General features: G+C 46.7%; 1 protein-coding gene across 1 annotated transcript in view; it reads left to right on the forward strand.

Moving 5' to 3' along the window:
- The window catches only part of LOC119974606 (tetratricopeptide repeat protein 7A-like), a 451,074-nt gene that overhangs the window by 316,967 nt on the left and 112,085 nt on the right, over nucleotides 1-22,022 (forward strand). Inside the window, exon 18 of the mRNA XM_038813643.1 lies at nucleotides 15,137-15,271. Coding sequence (XP_038669571.1) covers nucleotides 15,137-15,271 — 135 coding nt within the window. The remainder of the gene's footprint in view (nucleotides 1-15,136; nucleotides 15,272-22,022) is intronic.

A 22,022-nucleotide genomic window follows, 5' to 3' on the forward strand; every position in this document is an offset into this window, starting at 1 on the left:
TATAACCCCCATGAAGACCACGAGGGATTGCTGATTGATCTCCCCATAGGGTTTGTGGAATATGAGTTTCCGTGTTGAGTGGACACATGCTTGCCCTATAGAGGCTCAACAGCAGGCCCTAAATACCAGCCCCAAACCCAAACTGGCATTTCCTGATAGTCCTGGGCTGTGTCATTTGCTTTTTACACCGTGACTGCAGCATTATTTAAATTGGGAAATAAACATGCTTTTCCTTTTCGCCTGCGTCTCCTGGAATTATTACACTGCTCAATTTTCCTTGTCTTCCATCATTCCCTGTGCCAGTTTGGAGAACCTCCATCTTTCCACACAGGATTGCTGAGAATGGGGAACTTAGTCGACAGGGAAGAATATCAGGGTTAACCATGGATGGATGAGGTGTAAACACTCTTTAATTGCAGAAGTAAATGTCGTGATCTGAAGTTTTTTTTAAATGTTTCCCGAGCTAATGACTCAATAGATTATTACAAATGTGATCATTCCTTTGTACAGTGCCTGTTTTACATGAGGCCCTACAAATTATGGTATTTTTCTTCCTGTAATGTCGTGTACTTAGGTGCCTCTGTGACATCATTGTTTCTTATTGCTTTTGGCAACTTTACTTGTGTATCAGTTCACCTGTAATACTAACAAATAGGAGAAGTAAGGTAGCTTGTGTATTAACAGATGGTCAGGAGATGCATTGCTAATGAGAGAGTTCCACGCCAAGTTCCTCTCATCTGTAAAACCAAATTCAGATGATTCAAAACTGTGGTTCACATCTGACCATCTGTTCTGTGTATGAGATGAAATCAGTCGGTTTGAAATTTGAGAAGCACATAGGAGTTCTGGTTTGATACGCTTGATATCCTCGATTTAATTTTTTATTTAGAAATTTCATCGAAGTAATTTTAGAATCATACAGTACAGAAGAGGCCCTTCAGCCCATCAAGTTATAACCGACAACAACACCGACTCTAATCTACACTAATTCCACTTCCCAGCACTTGGCCCATAGGCTTGAATGTTATGACATTTCAAGTGCTCATCCAAGTACTTTTAAAGACTGTGAGGTTTCCTGCCTCAACTCCCCTCTCAGGCAGTGCGTTCCAGATTTCCACATAATTCAAAGGCCAAATTTCTTGAGTTGGAAATGCTGTGACATTGCATGTGGTGCTACGTTTGTGTCAGGAGTGATGCAGGTGTTTGTGATTGTGTAAGATGCACCTTTGTTGACTTCCGGTGGCGTGCGCGCGCAGGGCGGCCGCAACGCGAAGAGCACCCGCCGGTGGCCGCGAGTTTCGACGCACCTCCCGACTACCATCGGCCTTTGGGGCCGTCGCGAGCAGCCAGCGGGGCCGGTTTAAAAACCGATGAAGAACCCCGTGTGGGTGTTGGGGCGGCGGGGGCTGAGGTCCTGGGCCCAGCACGGCGTCGGGGCCAGAGCAGTGGGGGCGGAGCTATGAGGAGGCCGAGGAGGCAGGCCCGAGTCCAGGGCACCGTGTAAGAGCGGTGTTCCACAACGGATGGCTCCCACCTAGGAGGAAGAAAGAAGGCTGGAACCTGGTCCCAGGGGAGCTCTGGATGAGTACAGAGGGGAAAGGAAGAGAGCTGGAAGGTTTAAAGAAACTTAAAGAAGTTTGGTGAAGTTTTTTTTTCCTCCCCTTTGTCTTTAAAAAAAGAATAATTCAGATTGATGAAGGACAGAAGGGTGGAGGGAGAGAGAGGAGAAGAGAAAGAAAATGAAAAACAATAAGCCTCTAAAGGACGCAAAAAGCACCGTTGAAGAAAGGAGGCAACGCAGGGTCGCCGCTGAAGGAGAAGACGAATAAAAGTGGTGATAGGATGGCGGAAGCCGAACTGCAAAGCGGGGCCGCACTATTTACGGTGGTGAAGATGACCGAGGTGATGGCGGGGGAGCTAGAAAAACAGTTTGCGAGGCACATGGAGGCCTGGAAGAAGGAAACAGCGGCCGCATTGAAGTTATGGTGGAGGAGGCAATCGCCCCGATAATTGCCCCGTTGAAGGTGGCGGTGGCAAAGGCATTGGCTGAGGTGAGAGAGCAGGGCGAGAAGATGAAAGAAGTGGAGGAAGCCATGTCACGACACAATGACCAGGTCACCTCGATGGGAGATGAGTTGCAGAGGGCTGTGGAGATTAATAGAGATCTCCAAGCAAAGCTGGAAGACTTGGAAAACTGCTCAAGGCGGCATAATTTGAGAATTGTGGGCTTGCCCGAAGGGACAGAGGGCCCAAGGCCAACACAATACTTCGCTAAGAAGTTGGCGGTGCTGATGGGGGAGGGTGAGAGACCCTCCCAGTACGAGCTAGACCAGGCCCATCGGTCATTAAGACCGAAGCACAAAGTGAACGAGCCGCCAAGGGCAGTAATTATCTGCTTCTATAAGCTTTGCATGAAGAAGAAGGTGTTAAACTGGGAGAAGCAGAAGCGAGAGATACTATGGGATGGTACTACGGTCCGGATCTACCAGGACTTGACGGTGGAGTTGGCAAAAAGACGAGCGGCGTTTGGGCGAGTGAAGGCGACGTTGTATAAGAAGGGGGTACGGTTTGGTATGGTGTACCCAGCGAGGTTGAGGGTAACGTATAACGGCAAAGACTTTTATTTTGAGACAGCGGATGCGGCTGAGGCGTTCGTGAAGGCAGAAGGCTTGGGACAGACATGAAGAGCGCAGTTGGAAGAGAGACTGTGGACTGTGTTTGAACAGCCGGAAAATGTATACATGTTATAACTTTCTTTTTACGGATTTGCATTGTAATCTACTTCTCTTTATATTGCTATAGAGTTTAAGTTAATGGTGGGTTGATGGTGCTCTGTGTTGCGACGGTTACATGTTATGTTAGTGAATTGTATGGGTTGGATTGTTGGGTTTGGTTTTTTTTTCTCTGGGACTGGGTGGAAGGGGAGGATATGCCTTGGCAGGGGGGAGCCACTCGCATTACCTAGCTAAAGTCAGTCAGCTAGTGAACGGAGGTGAGAGGAGAGGAGGGCTGCGGACATTGGAGCCTGGATAGCAGGCGTCAATGGGCCTACGAGGTGAGCGAGAGGGGGGAGAAAGGGTTGAATGCTGGGGGATGTTGTTTCTGGGGGAAAGGTAGGGGGGGTTTTCAGGAGGGGGGAAGGTGTTCGGTGTTAACAATGGACAGGGGCGGGTCAGGCTTATGGTTCAGGGCCCGGCGGTGTGTTGATGGTGGATAAGAAAGGTGGGGTGGGGGGGGGGGGTGAGAGACCCCCAGTAAGGGTAGTTACGTGGAACGTGAGAGGGCTAGGAGGTCCGGTCAAGAGGTCAAGGGTGTTTGCGCATCTTAAAAGTCTGAAAACCGATGTGGCACTGCTGCAGGAGACTTACTTGAGGGTGAAGGACCAGGTGAGACTTAAAAAGGGTTGGGTTAGCCAAGTGTTTCACTCTGGGTTTGACGGAAGGGCTCGAGGGGTAGCAGTGTTGGTGAGCAAAAGGGTACGCTTCCAGATGGAGAAGGTAGTGGCAGATCAAGGGGGTAGATATGTGATTGTGGCCGGGGTGCTGGACGGGAGATTAGTGGCGCTGGTAAGTGTATACGGTCCCAACTGGGACAATGCGGGTTTTGCGAGGAAGATGTTTGGAGCCATTCCTGACTTGGACACACACGAGCTGATTGTGGGGGGGGTGACTGGAACCTGGTGCAGGAGCCAAGGTTGGACAGATCACGGCCGCGCTCGCTGGTCCCATCGGGGGGGGCGAAGGCGCTGGCTGGGCTAATGGTGGAAATGGGAGGGGTGGACCCTTGGAGGTTCCTGCACCCAGGAAATGGGAGTACTCGTTTTTCTCAGCAGTCCATAGGGTATACTCGCGGATTGACTTTTTTTGTGGTGGGAAAGACTTTGCTGGCTGGAGTCAAGGGGTCAGAATACTCTGCAATTGCTGTGTCAGATGATGCGCCACATTGGGTGGATATGGTGCTGGAGAAGAGGGTAGTGCAGAGGCCGGGATGGAAACTGGATGTGGGGCTTTTGGGGAACCAAGTATTCTGTGAAAAAATTGAAAAGGTAATTAAGGAATATGTAAGATTCAACTGTACGGGTGAGGTGTCAATGGCAGTCGTCTGGGAGGCTCTAAAGACGGTAGTGAGGTAATTTTGTTTAAGGGTGGACAAAGAGGAGAGGTTGGAGCGGCAGAGGCTAATAGATGAGATGTTGGAGGCAGATAGGAGTTATGCAGAGGATGGGGACCCAGCGATGCTGGGAAAGAGGAAGGAACTACAGGCGAGCTTCGACCGACTATCCACCAGGAAGGCGGTGCGCCAACAGAGGCGAGTGAGGGGTGCAGTTTATGAGCATGGAGGCAAGGCATGTTTAAGAGCATGGAGGCATGGTATGTTAGCAGGTCAGCTTCGAAGGGAGGTAGCAGCAAGAGAAATTCTTCAGATAAGGGATAGGGCCGGGAAGTTGGTGGTGGCTCCGGAGCTGATTAACAAGGTTTTTGAGGAATTCTACAAGAGGTTGTACAGGTCAGAGCCACCCGAGGAGACCGTGAGATGCTGGAATTTCTGGATGGGTTGGAGTACCCGAGGCTAGGGGAGGGAGGCAAGGCTACATTAGAAGGAGCAATACTGGTGCAGGAGATAAAAGACGCGATTGGGAGGATGCATTCGGGGAAGGTGGCAGGGCCGGATGGGTTTCCGGTGGAATATTATAAAAAATTTAAGGATAAGTTGGCACCCCTGATGGTAGGGATGTTTGAAGAGGCGATAGGGAAGGGAGTGCTGCCGCAAACCTTGGGGCAGGCATCGATTTCACTGTTGCTTAAAAAGGTTAAGGATCCGACGGAGTGTGGGTCGTATAGGCCCATTTCACTTCTTAATGTAGACGCAAAGGTATTGGCAAAGGTACTGGCGGGTAGGCTGGAGGGGTGCCTCCCGAAGATGATAGGTGAGGATCAGACAGGGTTCGTGAAAGGGAGGTAGCTGTTTTCGAATATTAGGAGGGTCTTGAACGTCGTTATGGCACCGGCGGAAGGGAAGGAAACAGAGGTGGTGGTGGCACTGGACGCTGAGAAGGCGTTTGATCGGGTGGAATGGGGGTACCTGATGGCAGTGCTGGAACGGTTTGGGATTGGACCAAGATTTGTGAACTGGGTAAAGTTATTATATAAGGAGCCGAAGGCGAGTGTCCGCACGAACAATATCAGTTCGAGATACTTCTCTCTCCACCGTGGGACGAAGCAGGGATGTCCTATGTCCCCCCTGCTGTTTGAGCTTGCGATTGAGCCGTTGGCCATCGCATTAAGAAGTCTGGTGCATGGAAAGGAATAGTGGGGGGGGGGGGGGGGGGGGGGGAAGGGAATAGAGCGTAGGGTGTCCTTGTATGCCGACGACTTGCTGCTGTATGTGTCGGAGCCGAGTGCGTCGATAAGAGGAATATTGGAGTTGCTGCAGATATTTGGGTCTTTCTCTGGGTAGAAGCTGAACTTGGACAAGAGTGAGTATTTTGTGGTGTCTCAACTGGGGGTGGGGGCAGGGGTGTGGGGGCTGCCATTCTGTAGGGCAGGGACTCACTTTAGGTATTTGGGGGTGCAGGTTGCCCGGGAGTGGGGAAGGCTTCGCAGATACAACATCACTAGTTTGGTGGGGAGAGTGAAAGCCGACCTGGCAAGGTGGGATGGTCTCCCTCTGTCACTGGCGGGTTGGGTGCAGGCGGTTAAAATGAATGTGTTGCCGCGATTTCTGTTTATTTTTCAATGCCTACCGATTTTCCTGCCAAAGTCCTTTTTCAGGGAGATTGAGGGGAGGATTACCTCGTTTATATGGGGAGGGAAGGTGGCCAGAGTGAGGAAGGTGCTGCTACAGAGGGGAAGGCAGGCAGGGGGTTTGGGTCTCCCGAACCTGATGTACTACTACTGGGCGGCGAATGCGGAGAAGGTGCGGAGCTGGGTCAGAGGGGTTGATTCCCAGTGGGTCAGAATGGAGGAGAGTTCATGCAGGGGGTCGGGGCTGAAGGCACTAGCAACGGCCCCGCTCCCGATAGCTCCGGGGAAATACTCAGGGAGTGGGCAGCATGGTAGCATGGTGGTTAGCATAAATGCTTCACAGCTCCAGGGTCCCAGGTTCGATTCCCAGCTGGGTCACTGTCTGTGCGGAGTCTGCACGTCCTCCCCGTGGGTTTCCTCCGGGTGCTCCGGTTTCCTCCCACAGTCCAAAGATGTGCGGGTTAGGTGGATTGGCCATGCTAAATTGCCCGTAGTGTCCTAAAAAGTAAGGTTAAGGGGGGGGGTTGTTGGGTTACGGGTATAGGGTGGATACGTGGGTTTGAGTAGGGTGATCATTGCTCGGCACAACATTGAGGGCCGAAGGGCCTGTTCTGTGCTGTACTGTTCTAAGTTCTAAGAGTCCAGTAGTAATAGCCTCATTGAAAATATGGAGGCAGTTTCGTCAACACTTCAGGTTGGGGGCAGGGTCGAGGGAAATGCCGATCCAGGAGAACCACAGATTTGAGCCAGGGAGGTGGGACGGAAGCTTTCGGAAATGAAATGAAATGAAAAAAATGAAAATTGCTTATTGTCACGAGTAGGCTTCAATGAAGTTACTGTGAAAAGTCCCTAGTCACCACATTCCGGTGCCTGTTCGGGGAGGCTGGTACGGGAATTGAACCGTGCTGCTGGCCTGCCTTGGTCTGCTTTAAAAGCCAGCAATTTAGCCCAGTGTGCTAAACCAGAAGAGAAGGGGATTAAGACTCTAAAAGATTTGTTTCCTCGGGGTCGATTTGCAGGATTGAGGGAGCTGGAAGTGAAGTATGGGCTGGAGCAGGGAGAAATGTTTAGATACATGCAGGTTCGGGACTTTGCCAGGAAGGAGATACAGAGCTTCCCGGAGGAACTGGCCTCCACGTTGTTGGAGGAGGTGCTGGCGGCAAGTGGACTGGAGAAGGGGACAGTGTCGGCGGTATACGGAGCTATGTTGGAAAAGGATAAGGCACCACTGGAGGGGGTCAAAGCAAAGTAGGAGGAAGAATTGGGAGAGGTTATAGAGGAGGGGGTCTGGTGTGAGTGAATGCCTCCACCTCGTGTGCGAGGTTGGGGCTGATACAGCTGAAGGTGGTGTACAGAGCACACCTCACGAGGGCGGGGATGAGCCGATTCTTTGAAGGGGTAGAAGATGTGTGTGAATGTTGCGGGGGGGGGGGGGGGGGGGGGGGCGCTAATCACGTTCACATGTTTTGGTCCTGTCCAAAGCTTGGGGAGTACTGGAAGGAGGCGTTTAGGGTAATTTCCAAGGTGGTGCATGTGAAGCTGGACCCGGGTCCCCGGGAGGCCATATTCGGGGTGTCGGATCAGCCAGGGTTGGAAACGGGTGCGGAGGCAGATATCATAGCCTTCGCCTCGTTGATCACCCGAAGGCAGATCCTGCTGGGATGGAGAGCGGCCTCTCCACGTGGTGTGGCGAGGGGACCTGTTGGAATACTTGACCCTTGAGAAGGTTAAGTTCGAACTGAGGGGAAGCTCGGAGGGGTTCTACAAGTCATGGGCACTATTTATTATGCACTTTCAAGAACTAGATAACATCGAACATTAGTTGGGGGGGGAGAAGGGTGGGTGGGATGCGGGGGGAGGGGGCTATGTATGTTGAAGATGGCTATGGGTAATCCCTGATTCCTTTTTTTTCTTTGTCATTTGTTTATGTTAACATGCTGCCTGATGTCTGGGCATGGTGGGAGGATGGGATCGGTGTTACTGTTATGGGGTTTGAAATATTTGTTGTTGGTTATTGATTGTTGGGTGTAAATGCGGGAGAAAAATTGTCAAAAAGGAGGAGAATAAAAATATATTTTTTTAAAAAGGTGCACCTTTGTTGTAGCATCTATGTAAAGGGAAATTTACTTCTTTAATTGAACTATCATTTGCCTCATTTGTATCATTAGTTTAATTTACATCGGTTCTGATTTGTTAAATTAAAAAGTGGAATCTTGTTGATAATGTCTTAATTTGGGGTCATTCAATAAATTTGTTATTTTGGTTCACAGGTCCTGTACGAGGATCGTAACAATATGTGTGGTTACGAGTTGCTTTCATATGGTTAGAGTTTTTACTTTCACAGTAGCACTTGTCGTCAGTCAGCAAGGATAGTGTGCTTGTCTAGTGACCGATAAAGATGCTGAGCTTTCTGTGACAGTTTTAGGGAGAGTTGAATTGACAACATTGACATAGTTATGTCTCTACCTAGAGAGAAATGGAAAAATTGTGTTTATTTCTCCACATTTCTGCTAAAAACATTGCGTGCATCTGGACTTGATCAAACATAATAAAAGGATTATCATTTAACCAGTTTTGTTTGTCAGATTCAAATTTTCTTTTCAACGTATTGACCCTAATGGAACTGGTCATAAATAATAGCCATCACCAGGAACTTTTATATTTATGGAAGAGTGGCTCCCTCCCTGTTTACATGTCCAATCAGCATTACTCCCCTGCAGGTCCCTGGAGGAAGATGTACCAGTGAATTCAATGGCAGCATCTCAGATTTAAACAAGTGGGTTCCTGTTGCTACTGGAACAAAACAAGTTGTCAACTTTTATGTTAATAATTGTAGTCATCAGAATACAGAGGTTTTGGGTACGATACTCCCAAAAGGTTTTTAAAGTTAATTTTGGCGGGTTTTTCAGGAAATTTCCCATTGGCTCTACCCACTGCTATTTAGTGACACTGGTCACTTTTTTGCCCCATGGGGTGTTTCTCACTGGTTTAGCCCACACTTAAAAACATTTTTAGTACTGGGAATTGAACTCCAAGATCGGGCCACCATTTTGAAAGGGTGCCCTGACCTCTAAGTGAGCTTGTGGGTCCCCACACAGCCCGCACCCTTGGGAAATGTCACCCCCACACACATGAACACTACTCCACACACCACTCTTCAGGTCCCCCCAAGTCCCTTACAGCACCCCTCCCAGGATCCCCACCTGTCACAATCCCCAACCTCCCAGAGGCCCCACTTACCTTCCCTGCACTCCCCCACTCTTCAAACCCATCCTCATTTAATGGGTGATGCACCATCAATTGGACACAAGGCGAGAGGTAGTTCCAAACAACAGGCTTTAATACACTAGATTTGTGCCCGGCAGTAGACGTACAGAGAAAGGCCGACTGCCAGCCGGTACGCGTTCTTATACCCCGCCTTGTAGGCGGAGCTACCTACCTCTCAGCCAATCGACGGGGAGTCACATGACTAGCCTCAACCAATTGGCAGAGAAGCACATGACTTGCCTGGGCCAATGGGCAGCGAGTCTTCTGCACCCGTGGCAGCTTGGTTCTAGGGTACCGTAATCTCCCTAGTCATACTACCACATTGGGCATGGCCCCTGTTGGCTGCTGACCCTTGGCAATGCCACCCTGGCACCTGTGCACCCTTGCACTGCCACCCTGGCACTCAGACAATGCTCCTGCTGGCTTGGCAGTGCCACCCAGTGGATCTCGGGCAGGTATGTCGTAAGTAGGTTTATGACCTACTTCCATGAGTGTCATTTGGTCCCGTCCATTTTGGGCGGAGTTCCGAATCTGATGAGTCGTGGGACTTGAGTGAATCCCGCGAAGCTTGGAGACTGCTGGGTGGGCCACTGGTGGGCTCTCCCAGGACTCTCCGGCCACTTTGTGCTCTCGCTTGAGCGCAACCCGGTAAGAGAATCGCCCTCATTGAAATGCAAAAGCGTCTTTGAAGACCAAAATTATCTACTTGGTCTAAGAGAACTGGGGTGGGGACGAACAAGGGGAGCAGAGTTTGCGTTTATGGGAGAATAAATAGAAGGGAAAGTATTCAAGTTCAGTTTAATGGAGATGGATGTAAACTGACATATTTTAGGAGAAAAGAACAGTGGAGATAGTCCCTATAAAATCAAACAGGTCCAAATCTTTAAAAACAGATTTTCAGGTGGAAAGTTAAACAAAATAAGACTTGAGGTGCGGGAACATTAAATACAAAAACAAAGAGATGATGATTCAACTGCACAAGACCACATTTGAAAGGCTATGTACTGTTCTGGACAGCTCTTCATAGAAATTAAATTGGAACCATGGGAAAGGCGCTACGCGAGGATGGTACGATTTGGGGGGAAAAATTGTCTTTGAAACAAAAAAAAGATTAAGAGATTAGGAACATAGGAACAGGAGTAGGCCTTTCAGCCTCTCAGCCTGTCCCACTTTAATGAGATCATTGCTGTGGCCTAACTCCATGGACCTTTGGCCCATATCCCTTAATATTTTTCCTCAACAAAAATTCATCCATCCCAGATTTAAAATGAACAACTGTTCTAGCTTCAACTGCTGTTTGTGGGAGAGAGTTCAAAACCTCCACTACCCTTTGAGTGAAGAGGTTCTTCCTAATGTCGCTCCTGAACGATCTAGCCCTAATTTTTAGGCTATATCCCCTAGTTTAGAAATGGAAATAGTTCTTTATCTACCCTGTCTTTTCCTGTTAACATATTGAATACTTCAATCAGATCACGCCTTAACCTTCTAATTTCTAGTGAAAACAAGCCTAATCTGTGTAATCTTGCCTCATAACTTAACCCCTATTGTCCAGGTAACATTTTTGTAAACCTACATTGCACACCCTCCCAAGGCCAAAATATCCTTCCAAAGGTGTGGTGCTCAGAATTGCTTACAGTACTCCCAAGTGGTGTCTGACCAGGGTTTTGCATCGCTGCAGTATAATTTCTGTGGCTTTATACTCCAATCCTCGAGCTATAAAGGCAAGCATTCCATTAGCCTTTTTGATTATTTTCTGCACTTGTTTGTGGAATTTTTACGATCTATGCAACTGAACCCCAAAGTCTCTTTAGATATCCACTGTACCTAATCTTTTTCCATTTAAAAAATACTCTGCTCTATCCTTTTTGGTCCAAACTGGACAACCTCACACTTTCTTACATTGAATTCTATCTGCCACAACTTTGCCCATTCACCTAGTCTGTCAATATTTCCTTGCAATTCTGTGCTATCATGTAGGCTCTCTACAATGTCACCTAACTTTGTATCATCAGCAAATTTAGATATAAAACTTGCTATGCCATCGCCCAAGTCATTAATGAATAATGTGAAGCACGTACCTCATACCTGTTGGACAAGGTCAAGAGCTGAGGCTTCTGCATTTCTGAATACAGGATCCCTCTACCTATCTCACTTGCAGTCACACCCTGCTACCCCTGACCAATGGCCAAATTTGAGATACTGAATCTATGAAGTGTGGCTGCCTCCTGAAACAAAGCATCCAGGTAACTCTCCCCCTTCCTCATGTGCAGCAATGTCCGAAGCCCAGACTCCAGCTCATGAACTCTGAGTCGAAATTTCTCAAGCTGCAAATACTTGCTGCAGATGTGGTCGCTGCAGCTCATAATGGGATCTACCACTTCCCCCATCATGCACCTATAGCACATCGCCTGTCCAGCCATCTGTACGAAGTAATCAAATTTAGTGCAAATTCCCGACAAGAAAATCAGATCACAGCTTTCCTGTGACATCACTTTTTTCATTTTTTTTTTTTAGTTTCAGTGAAACCTCCAAGGTTTGGGTTATAGTCACAGCTCCGATGCCCCACCCCTCTGGGTCCACTCCAGCAGTTCTCCCCAGTAACTAGGCCACAAATCCCCAAGGCAAGCTATTTATACTCACAGCGCCGTTACTCCGCCCTTCTGGGTCCGCTCCAGCACCGCTCCCCGATAACTAGGCTGCGAATCCCCGAGGTAAGTTATTTATACTCATAGCTCCAATGCTCCATCCTTCTGGGTCCACTCCAGCTCCGCTCCCCGATGACCAGGCCGCGAATCCCCGAGGTAAGTTTTTTCATGTTTACAGCTCCGATACTCCGCTCCTCTGGGTTTGCTCCAGCTCTGCTCCCCGGTGACTAAGCCACAAATCATTACGGGGAGGCGGTGGCATCGTGGTATTGTCGCTGGAGTAGTAATCCAGAAATCCGGGACCAGGGTTCGATCCCACCACAGCAGGTGATGGAATTTAAACTCAATAAAATATCTGGAATTAAAAATCGAATGAAGCCATTGTCAATTGTCACAAAAACCCAACTGGTTCACTAATGTCCTTTAGAGAAGGAAATCTGCCGTCCTTGCCTGGTCTGGCCTACATGTGACTCCAGACCCACAGCAATGTCGTTGACTCTTAACTGTCCTCTCATGGGCAATTAGGGATGGGCAATAAATTATGGCACAGCCTGCTGACGTCCCATGAACGAATTAAAAAAAAAGGTCTGATACTCCGACTTCTAGGCCCCCTCCAGCTCCACTCTCAGGTGACTAAGCCGCAAATCCCAGAGGTAAGTTTTTAATACTCTCAGCTCCAATGTTCCACCTCTCTGGTTCCGCTACAGCTCCGATACCCGGTTACTGGCAAAATTATCAAGGCAGACAATGAAATGTTTCTCTACTGAAAATATTAGAAGCATAAAGGAGGAGGTTGGAAATTTAGTCATGTAAAGAGTTATTAGAATTTGAAATATGTTACAAGTTGCTCCTGCGGCTTAGTGAATTATAATTTTTGAAATTGTCAAAATACCCTGGGCTAGTGTATGGTCAATTCCAGCCCCATTTGACCCGGAGTCACAACACAGATAAAATTAATTTTTACTTAAAATCCCCAAGGTCCTTGGCTGAGCCCAATAATCTGTAGTCACCAGGTTTTTACCTTTAACACAAGTAACCTTTTATTATGTACAGTATTATAATTAAACAAACAGAAGATGCAACTGACTGTCTGATACCCCTTTCCCAACACCCTTCCTAACTATCCCCACTGTCTCTACACACACAGACAAACAACAGACGGGAAAGGGTTGTGGAAAGGTAAAGAAAATATAATTAAAATTAAAGGATAAAGATCTTTAATGCACTGGGATGATTTTCAGTTATTGTCTCTCCGGAGTTCACCTTTTTTCTTGATACTTCTTCCTTCTAGTCTTGAGATGGTTTTCTCTGGCAAGGTTGTCTACCTTCTCTGCAGACCCAGCATCATTTCAGGTTCACAGCAAAGGGTGTGCCAGGCACTCACTGCTTTCAGAACAGTCGAGCAGCTTTTTCACTTCAGTAAGCAGGCGAGAGAGAGAGAGGGTGTTCCTTCCACTTCCAATATCTAAATGCTTCTGCCCAGTCTCTCAGAAAGAATCATGCAGGAACCAATCATTGACTGTTGTCAGGCAGAACACTGTCCCTGGCCAACCCACCAGTTTACAGCCAACCAATGGACCCAACTTCTTCCAAACCTGGTTACTAAGATCCACTCGGAGATGAGGAGTCTGACTTCTCCTTTCCAAAAAACAAAATCTGGGAACACAGTGTGCTGACAAACATGTTGCAGGACAAGACTTTGAGTCTTCTGCTTAAAGACACATTCCGATTATGGGTCCATGGACCAAAATAAGAAAATAACATAAAATAAATGGGAACAAAGGAAATAAACAGGAAGCCAGAGAACCAAATGTTAAGAATTATGTTTTTTTTGAAGGGTTTTAATAGATTCAGAATGCAATATATCCAATCATTGAAGCAGCAATCAATAAGGCTAAGAGTGCTAAACTGTTTAGCCAGAAATAAAGACTTAACATCAGAAGAGGTGATGCTCTAACTGTGTCTGGTTGTGGTCATAGGGAGACAAGAAAGAGATTCAAACTTTGAATGAAGTTCAAAGACTCGGAAGCTGATTATTAGTATTCACTGACTAACTTATCAGGTGATTGTAGGAACCTAGGTGTTCCAGCGATGAAAGAAGATCAAAATGAGCTACGCGCTAAGAGCGATCAACACGTTACATTTATGTCCAACTAGAGTTTACATTGATGTCTAACTAGAGTTTTGCAGGCTGTTTTCCTCATCTGTGTTTAACTTCTGATTTTCTTCAAAGATAGCGTCTGTCTCATATGATGTGGGCAATATATGCTGTTTGTTTGCACCCACAATGACAGGATAAAAGCCCTCCACCTGAATGGCTTTTTAAAATCAAACTACCTTTTAAAGGATGGTTGGCGAGGGTCTTTTTTCAAACTGGAGGCCTGTGACCAGCAGTGTGCCTCAGGGATCAATGCTGGGTCCACTGTAATTTGTTAGTTATATTAATGATTTGGAGGAGAATTTATGAGGCATAGGTAGTAAGTTTGCAGATGCCACCAAAATTGGTGGCATAGTGGACAGTGAAGAAGGTTATCTAGGATTGCAGGGAATCTTGATCAATTGGGCTAGTGGGCCGAGAAATGGCAGATACAGTTTAATTTAGATAAATGTGAGGTGATGCATTTTGGTAGATCGAATCGGGGCAGGACCTACTCAGGTGTTGGGGAGAGCTATAGAACAAAGGGATCTCGGAGTACAGGTTCATAGCTCCTTGAAAGTGGAGTCATAGGTGGACAGGGTGGTAAAGAATGCATTTGGCATGCTTAGTTTCATTGGTCAGAACATTGAATACAGGAGTTGGGGCGTCTTGTTGAAGTTGTACAAGACATTAGTAAGGCCACACTTAGAATACTGTGTACGGTTCTGGTCTCCCTATTACAGAAAGAATATTATTAAACTAGAAAGAATGCAGAAAAGATTTACTAGGATGCTACCGGGATTTGATGGTTTGAGTTAAAAGGAGAGGCTCTATAGACTAGGACTTTTTTGCCTGGAGCGTAGGAGGCTTAGGGATGATCTTATAAAGGTCTATAAAATAATGATGTGGAGATGCCGGCGTTGGACTGGGGTGAGTATAAAATAATGAGGGGCCTAGATAAGGTAGATAGTCAACATCCTTTCCCAAAGGGAGGAGAGTCTAAAACTAGAGGGAATAGGTTTAAGGTGAGAGGGGAGAGATGCAAAAGGGTCCAGAGGGGAAATAATTTCACAGAGAGGGTGGTGAGTGTCTGGAACGAGCTGCCAGAGGCAGTAGTAGAGGCGGTACAATTTTGTCTTTTAATAAGCATTTAGACAGTTAGATGGGTAAGATGGGTATAGAGGGATATGGGCCAAATGTGGGCAATTGGGACTAGTGTAGTGGTAAAAACAGGGCAGCATGGACAAGTTGGGCCGAAGTGCATATTACCATGCTATAAACCTCTATGACGTCAGTCGTCAATTAGAAATACTCAAAACAAAATTCTTAATCTCTTCCCTCAGGTTCTCTGCGTGTCCCATCAATTGCCACTTCGCGAATCGAACTAGCCATGTCTGATGTGTCTGCACAAAGCATCACTGTGAAACACGCCCCCAAGCAGCTGTCCACCATTCTCGAGCAGATCTGGCTGCAGGCAGGTATGTATGCAGATGTTTCAGATGTTCAGTAACACAATTAACTGAATATTATAGTTTTCTACACTGCAACAGTGACTACACTTCAAAGAGTACAAGCTGTAAAGCACTTTAGAAAGTCCTGAGTTCATAAGCATTGTGCAAGTGCAAGACTGTCTTTTCTTTTCCACCATCTGTGCGTTCCCAATACAAAATTGAACAATATGGGCTACTTCATATTCATGCAAAAAGTTGACATTTACTTGACTGCAGTCTTGGAACCACAACTTGCCATATTAGTAGGTTAATATAAAAAGCAAAGTACTGTAAATCATTCTCTCTGCCTCTGAGTCATAACTACAATGAAGTGCATTACCTAAGTTCTTCCTTACCATATCAAATTTACACTGAACGGATATTTTTGTCTGTGATGATGTCAAAGAGCTAGCAAAATGAACAAACATTAACGAGCAAGGGAAGTAAGGACTCTCCCTCTGCAGATGTTTGACTGCTTTGTCAGTTCAGTTTATATTCTTTAAAAACTGTTAGTAGTTAGAAAAGCCTTCAACTGTAAATTGTTTAGACGTTAAATTAAGTGTATAAAAACCTGATGGGCTGATGGTTGGCAATCGCTTTCCTGAAAAAATGTTTTACATTCCTATAAACTACATTTGAAAATGGGCAGATTGGAGAAAGAGACTGGAGTAATCTGGAATTTAACCATTCCAAAAACACTATGTGAGTGTTAGAGGATATTATCTTATTGTCATTTTCTAATAACACATCCAACAAACTCACCAATATTAGGATCCTCAGTTGTTTTTGTGTTCAGCTACAGAATAACAAATATGATTTCTTTGGTAATTTTCCAAATATAAAAAATATCCTAGATATTGGTAAGGTAGAGCTGGGTGTCATTAGTGTATATATGGAAAGCGACATTGTGTTTTTTGGATGATAAATAAGAGGGTCAAGAATAGATCCTTGTGCCCTTCCTAGACCTCTTGGATCAGAGATAGAAACTGAGGCCGTGACAGCAGCAACCCGGGAGGGGAGGGGAGGGCGGGAGGGAGGGGGGAGGAGGGGGGGGGGGGGAGGGGGGACAAAGACGAAGGAAGTACGGTAGCGGTGGTGGCACGGGCAAGGCCTGCCCGAGGACGCTGCTAGAAATGATAAGTTGGTCTGACTGTCGGTTCGCCGGCGGGGGGGGGGGGGGGGGGGACGCGCGAGTAGGGGGTTGGGGACTTTTTTCTTTTTCTTGTTAAGTAGGGGGGTTTGACTTTGTTTTGTTATAATTTAAATGTAAATGTAGGGGGGGTTAAAATGTTTGTATTTTGAAAAATTTCTTCAATAAAAATTATTTAAAAAAAAAAAGAATAGATCCTTGTGGAGGATAGGTAACAGTGCAGAAGCAGGAAGAAAAACCATTGTAGGTGATTCACTGGCTATGACTTAATAGATAAGAATAGCAGGTGCAGTCCCACCCAACTGACCAATGGTGGAGAGGCATGAGAGGAAGATGATAGATAAGGGTGAGCCAGTGGATGTGGTGTATTTTCAGAAAGTTTTTGATAAAGTCCCACATGAGAGGTTAGTGTGCAAAATTAAAGCACGTGGGATTGCAGGTAATATATTGGCATTGGTTGATTATTGGTTAGCAGACAGGAAACAGAGAGTAGGAATAAAAGGGTTGCCCAGGGATCGGTACTTGGGCCCCAGATATCACAATGTAAATCAATGATTTGGATAAGAGTACCAAAAGAAATATTTCCAAGTTTGCTGATGACACAAAACTTGTTGGGAACGTGAGGAGGATGTTAAAAGGCTTCATCGTGATTTAGACAAGTTGAGCGAGTGGGCAAATACATGGCAGATGCAATATAATGTGGATAAATGTGAAATTATCCACTTCGGACAGAGAAACAGAATGGCAGAGTATCATTTAAATAATGATAGATTTGGAAGAGTTGAGCTGTAAAGGGACCTATCTGTCCTTGTACACCAGTCGCTGAAAACAATCATGTAAGTACAGCAAGCAATTAAGAAGGCAAATTATATGTATGCCTTAATTGGAAGAGGACTTGAGTACAGGAGCAAGGATGTCTTACTGCAGCCATGGCGCACTGGTTGAAAATCACTGATGTGGCTAATTTGTAAATCTAATTCAGGCGAGATGAGTGTGCATTTAGGAAATATACAACATATTCGAGGACTTCGGAAAGGAATGGAGAGTTACAGATGAGGCAGTAGTTCGCAACGATAGCTTAGTGACAAAGTCCATGAGCTTGTGACAGAACTGTGGGTGTGCCTAAACCAAATGAACTGCACTGGTTCAAGAACGCAAATCACCATTGCCTCCTAAAGGGCAACTAAGAATGGGCAATAAAAGTGCTGGCCTAACCATTGATGCTCCCATCCGATGAAAGGAAAAAAAGACAACAAATTAAAGAAGGTAGTTTGCAGTAGAGAAAAGAAGCATTTGCATTGCAGTATGATCCTGGTTTACTGAGCAGTTTTTGCAGGAGAGAGCAGGGGCAGAATTCTCCGACCCCCCGCAATGTCAGAGAATCGCTCGGGGCCAACGTAAATCCCGCCCCCGCCATGGCCGGAATTCTCCGCCACCCGGGAATCGGCGGGTGCGGGAATCGCGGCGCGCCGGTCGGTGCCCCCCCCCCCCCCCGTGCCAGTCGGCGGGCCCCCCATGGCGATTCTCCGGCCCGCGATGGGCTGAAGTCCCGCCGCTGTCAGTCCTCTCCCGCCGACGTGGTATAAACCACCTCCGGTGCCAGCGGGAGCAGGCGGCGCGAGCGGGCCCGGGGTCCTGGGGGGGACGCGGTGCAATCTGACCCCGGGGGTTGCCCCCATGGTGGCCTGGCCCGCGATTAGGGCCCATCGATCGGCAGGCAGGCCTGTGCCGTGGGGGCACTCTTTTTCTTACGCCGCCGCCACGGCCTCCACTATGGCGGAGGCGGAAGAGACCCCCTCCACCGCGCAAGCGCCGGTGTGACGTCAGCGGCCGCTGACACTCCGGCGCATGCGCGGACTCACGCCGACCGGCGAAGGCCTTTTGGCCAGCCGTGGCGCCGGTCGGCGGGACGCCAAAGGCCATTCGCGTCGGTCGGCAAGGCGCCAACCACTCCGGCGCGGACCTAGTCCATAAAGGTGCGGAGAATTCCGCACCTTTGGGGAGGCCCGAGCCGGAGTGGTTCTCGCCACTCCAGCCCAGGACCTGTTAGTATTTTAGGTGGTCCAGTCAAATCTGACAGTGAATGGCCAAACTAGTTGTCCATCATATTCGCTCACGCTGTGTCCCTCGGACTTAACAAAAACGCAGCGAGAGTCATAACTAAGGAATATCTAGGGTGAGAGAGATGGATCTTTTTAATGGGGGTCAGGCTATCAGAGCTGGAGGTCAGGCCACTGTTGAGGTGACTGGTAGCTGCACAAATATCGCAGTGAATGGAGGGCCAAATGCTCTATGGTTGGGATTTTGAAAGTGCAGTTGTACTCTCTGTGAATTGTGAGAGAGATTTATTTCCTGGGCAAACAGTGAAGGCAACCTTGGGTAGATTATTACAAACGATGAAGATGTGATTGTGAGATCTGAAGGAGAATTGAGAAAGTCAGGACCAGTTTTGTCAGGATGAAGGATCTGTGAACATCAAAGAAACTGATCCTGTGTCTGAGGAAAAGAATGCCGAGGTGCTACATTTTGAAATCTAGGCATTGTATGGTTTCGGAGACACGGACAACAAGTAAAGAGACAGTTGATGAGCTGAATACATTGGAAAGGTGGGCGTATAGGAGGAATTTTAACATATCCTACTCACGCAGACAGATTTTGGAGAGGTTTGTAAACAAGGACAAAAATGTTGTCATCAGTGTGCCAGGGATTGGGATTCAGTAAATGAATGAGCAGGACCTAAGTATGGAAATAAATGTGGGTACAAGAGGGTGGATGAATTGGAGTTTCTGGAGCTCAGAGTAACACCCATACAGTGCCTGTTGTAACAGCATGTTTGTAAGCAGGCTCAAATTCAGTTTTGAATTTTTAAAAACATTTTCCAATTAAGGGGCAATTTAGTGTGGCCAATCCACCTACCCTGCACACCTTTTGGGTTGTGGGGTGAGAGCCACGCAGTCACGGGGAGAATGTGCAAACTCCACACTGTCAGTGACCCGGGGCCAGGATTGAACCCGGGTTCTCGGCGGCGTGAGGCAGCAGTGCTAACCATTGGGCCACCGTACTGCCATTCCAGTTTTGAATTTGTGCAGTAAGTGCTCAGTATTCTCTCACTATAATGCCAAATGGTGTTCACTATAAAAAAAAAGCCGATGTAATACTGGTTAAAGCACTGCGTGGTGGATAACTGAAACATACAGTCAAGCATTACCTAGGGTTCAATCCCTTCTTTGAGCTCAGTTAGCTGATCTAAGCCCACATGGTTCTATGGATGGTACACTTGAACTCAATCTTTCAGCAAAGGAGGGAGGAAATTGGCCAAATCGCTACCCAGTGGCCCTTGTCAAAAAATATCCCGTTTGTTGATATTGACTGAAGCAGGCATTCTCCTTGATTGTGAAGCGCTCCTTCCTAGTTATATATTCTGGTAGTACACACTTCCTGAGCTCACATAGATAAGATAAGCACTTGAATAAAGTAGGGGAGGTTGCTTGCGCTCGTGGAGTTGTGCCCAGTAAGTGTCAACTTATTCAGGAGTGGATGAAAATTCAGGAGTGGGAGAAATCTGCAGCATTACTGACATCCATACACTTTTAAAGGCAATCTTTGCTTCCAATTTTCTTTGCTAAAGGGAGCTGATTAATAATGCTGGTGTTTACAGTGTTTGGTTTGGTAGACCTGGACTGGAGAGGGTTAAGTGACGTACATACCAAATCCCACTTTCTTGTTCCCTTTTCAAATCCTGTATTAACATTTTGTACCTTTATTTAGGAGGCAATGTGTAAGATCTTGGAAAAATTAAATGGTGCAGAAAAAAATTTCAAAGGCAGATTACTGCAGCCTCTATAGATGACCAAATTTGGTAAACAGCCAGATTGTTCAAGAAGTACAGCACTTGGCAAAGATCACTGATTCAGGAGAGAAGGACATAGTGCATTGTATTCAGAGGTATTATGATGTTGGATGACTAATATGTGCTACATAGAGAAAGCACATGAAGTTGCACATTAAAACGTTTTTTTTTAAATAATTCATGCGCAGGTGTACATCTTTAGCTGATGCTTCATGAATTTTGATGAGATGCTGTTACTTCTAAATAAACCACCTCTGTGAAAATATGGCAACTGAGGGTTACTAGGTACAGTGAGATAGAATGTAGTCCTCAGCTTTGTGACTAATTTATATCTTGTCTAGACAGGGCATAAAGGTCTTTATTTTCTAAAGACTCTTAAAGATTCAAAGTGAAAGAAATTAAGCTCGGTCCCAATCCAGCTCTCAGTGGTAAAAGGCATCCAAAGCACAAGATTTGGTATTCTCTTGCATTAACTTGGCCATGTCACACAGACATGCCTTTTAAGAATAGAGCACAGAGAATGTAACTGTCATGTTTGCACCAATGGGTTCACTGCTCAGCAAGGGTGAGTGGTATGTTGTCGATTAAAACTAAGGATGCAATGTGTTGTGTCTGCTTCACACCTGTATGGAGACATCCAATAAAGAGGCATTAAATTTCCAAATCTCACTTCAGGGCTGGTTTAGCACACTGGGCTAAATAGCTGGCTGGTTCCCCACGGTCGGCTATTGCAGAAAATACGGAGGCTGGGGATTGAGGGTGATTTAGAGATGTGGATCAGAAATTGGCTAGTTGAAAGAAGACAGAGGGTGGTGGTTGATGGTAAATGTTCAGAATGGAGTTCAGTTACGAGTGGCGTACCACAAGGATCTGTTCTGGGGCCGTTGCTGTTTGTCATTTTTATAAATGACCTAGAGGAGGGCGCAGAAGGATGGGTGAGTAACTTTGCAGACGACACTAAAGTCGGTGGAGTTGTAGACAGTGCGGAAGGATGTTGCAGGTGACAGAGGGACATAGATAAGCTGCAGAGCTGGGCTGAGAGGTGGCAAATGGAGTTTAATGTGGAGAAGTGTGAGGTGATTCACTTTGGAAAGAATAACAGGAATGCGGAATATTTGGCTAATGGTAAAATTCTTGGTAGTGTGGATGAGCAGAGGGATCTCGGTGTCCATGTACATAGATCCCTGAAAGTTGCCACCCAGGTTGATAGGGTTGTGAAGAAGGCCTATGGTGTGTTGGCCTTTATTGGTAGAGGGATTGAGTTCCGGAGCCATGAGGTCATGTTGCAGTTGTACAAAACTCTAGTACGGCCGCATTTGGAGTATTGCGTACAGTTCTGGTCGCCTCATTATAGGAAGGACGTTGAAGCTTTGGAACGGGTGCAGAGGAGATTTACCAGGATGTTGCCTGGTATGGAGGGAAAATCTTATGAGGAAAGGCTGATGGACTTGAGGTTGTTTTCGTTAGAGAGAAGAAGGTTAAGAGGTGACTTAATAGAGGCATACAAAATTATCAGAGGGTTAGATAGGGTGGACAGCGAGAGCCTTCTCCCGCGGATGGAGGTGGCTAGCACGAGGGGACATAGCCTTAAATTGAGGGGTAATAGATATAGGACAGAGGTCAGAGGTGGGTTTTTTACGCAAAGAGTGGTGAGGCCGTGGAATGCCCTACCTGCAACAGTAGTGAACTCGCCAACATTGAGGGCATTTAAAAGTTTATTGGATAAGCATATGGATGAT

The sequence above is a fragment of the Scyliorhinus canicula genome, chromosome 1 (genome assembly GCF_902713615.1).
Source record: "Scyliorhinus canicula chromosome 1, sScyCan1.1, whole genome shotgun sequence".
Taxonomy (NCBI): Eukaryota; Metazoa; Chordata; class Chondrichthyes; order Carcharhiniformes; family Scyliorhinidae; genus Scyliorhinus; species Scyliorhinus canicula.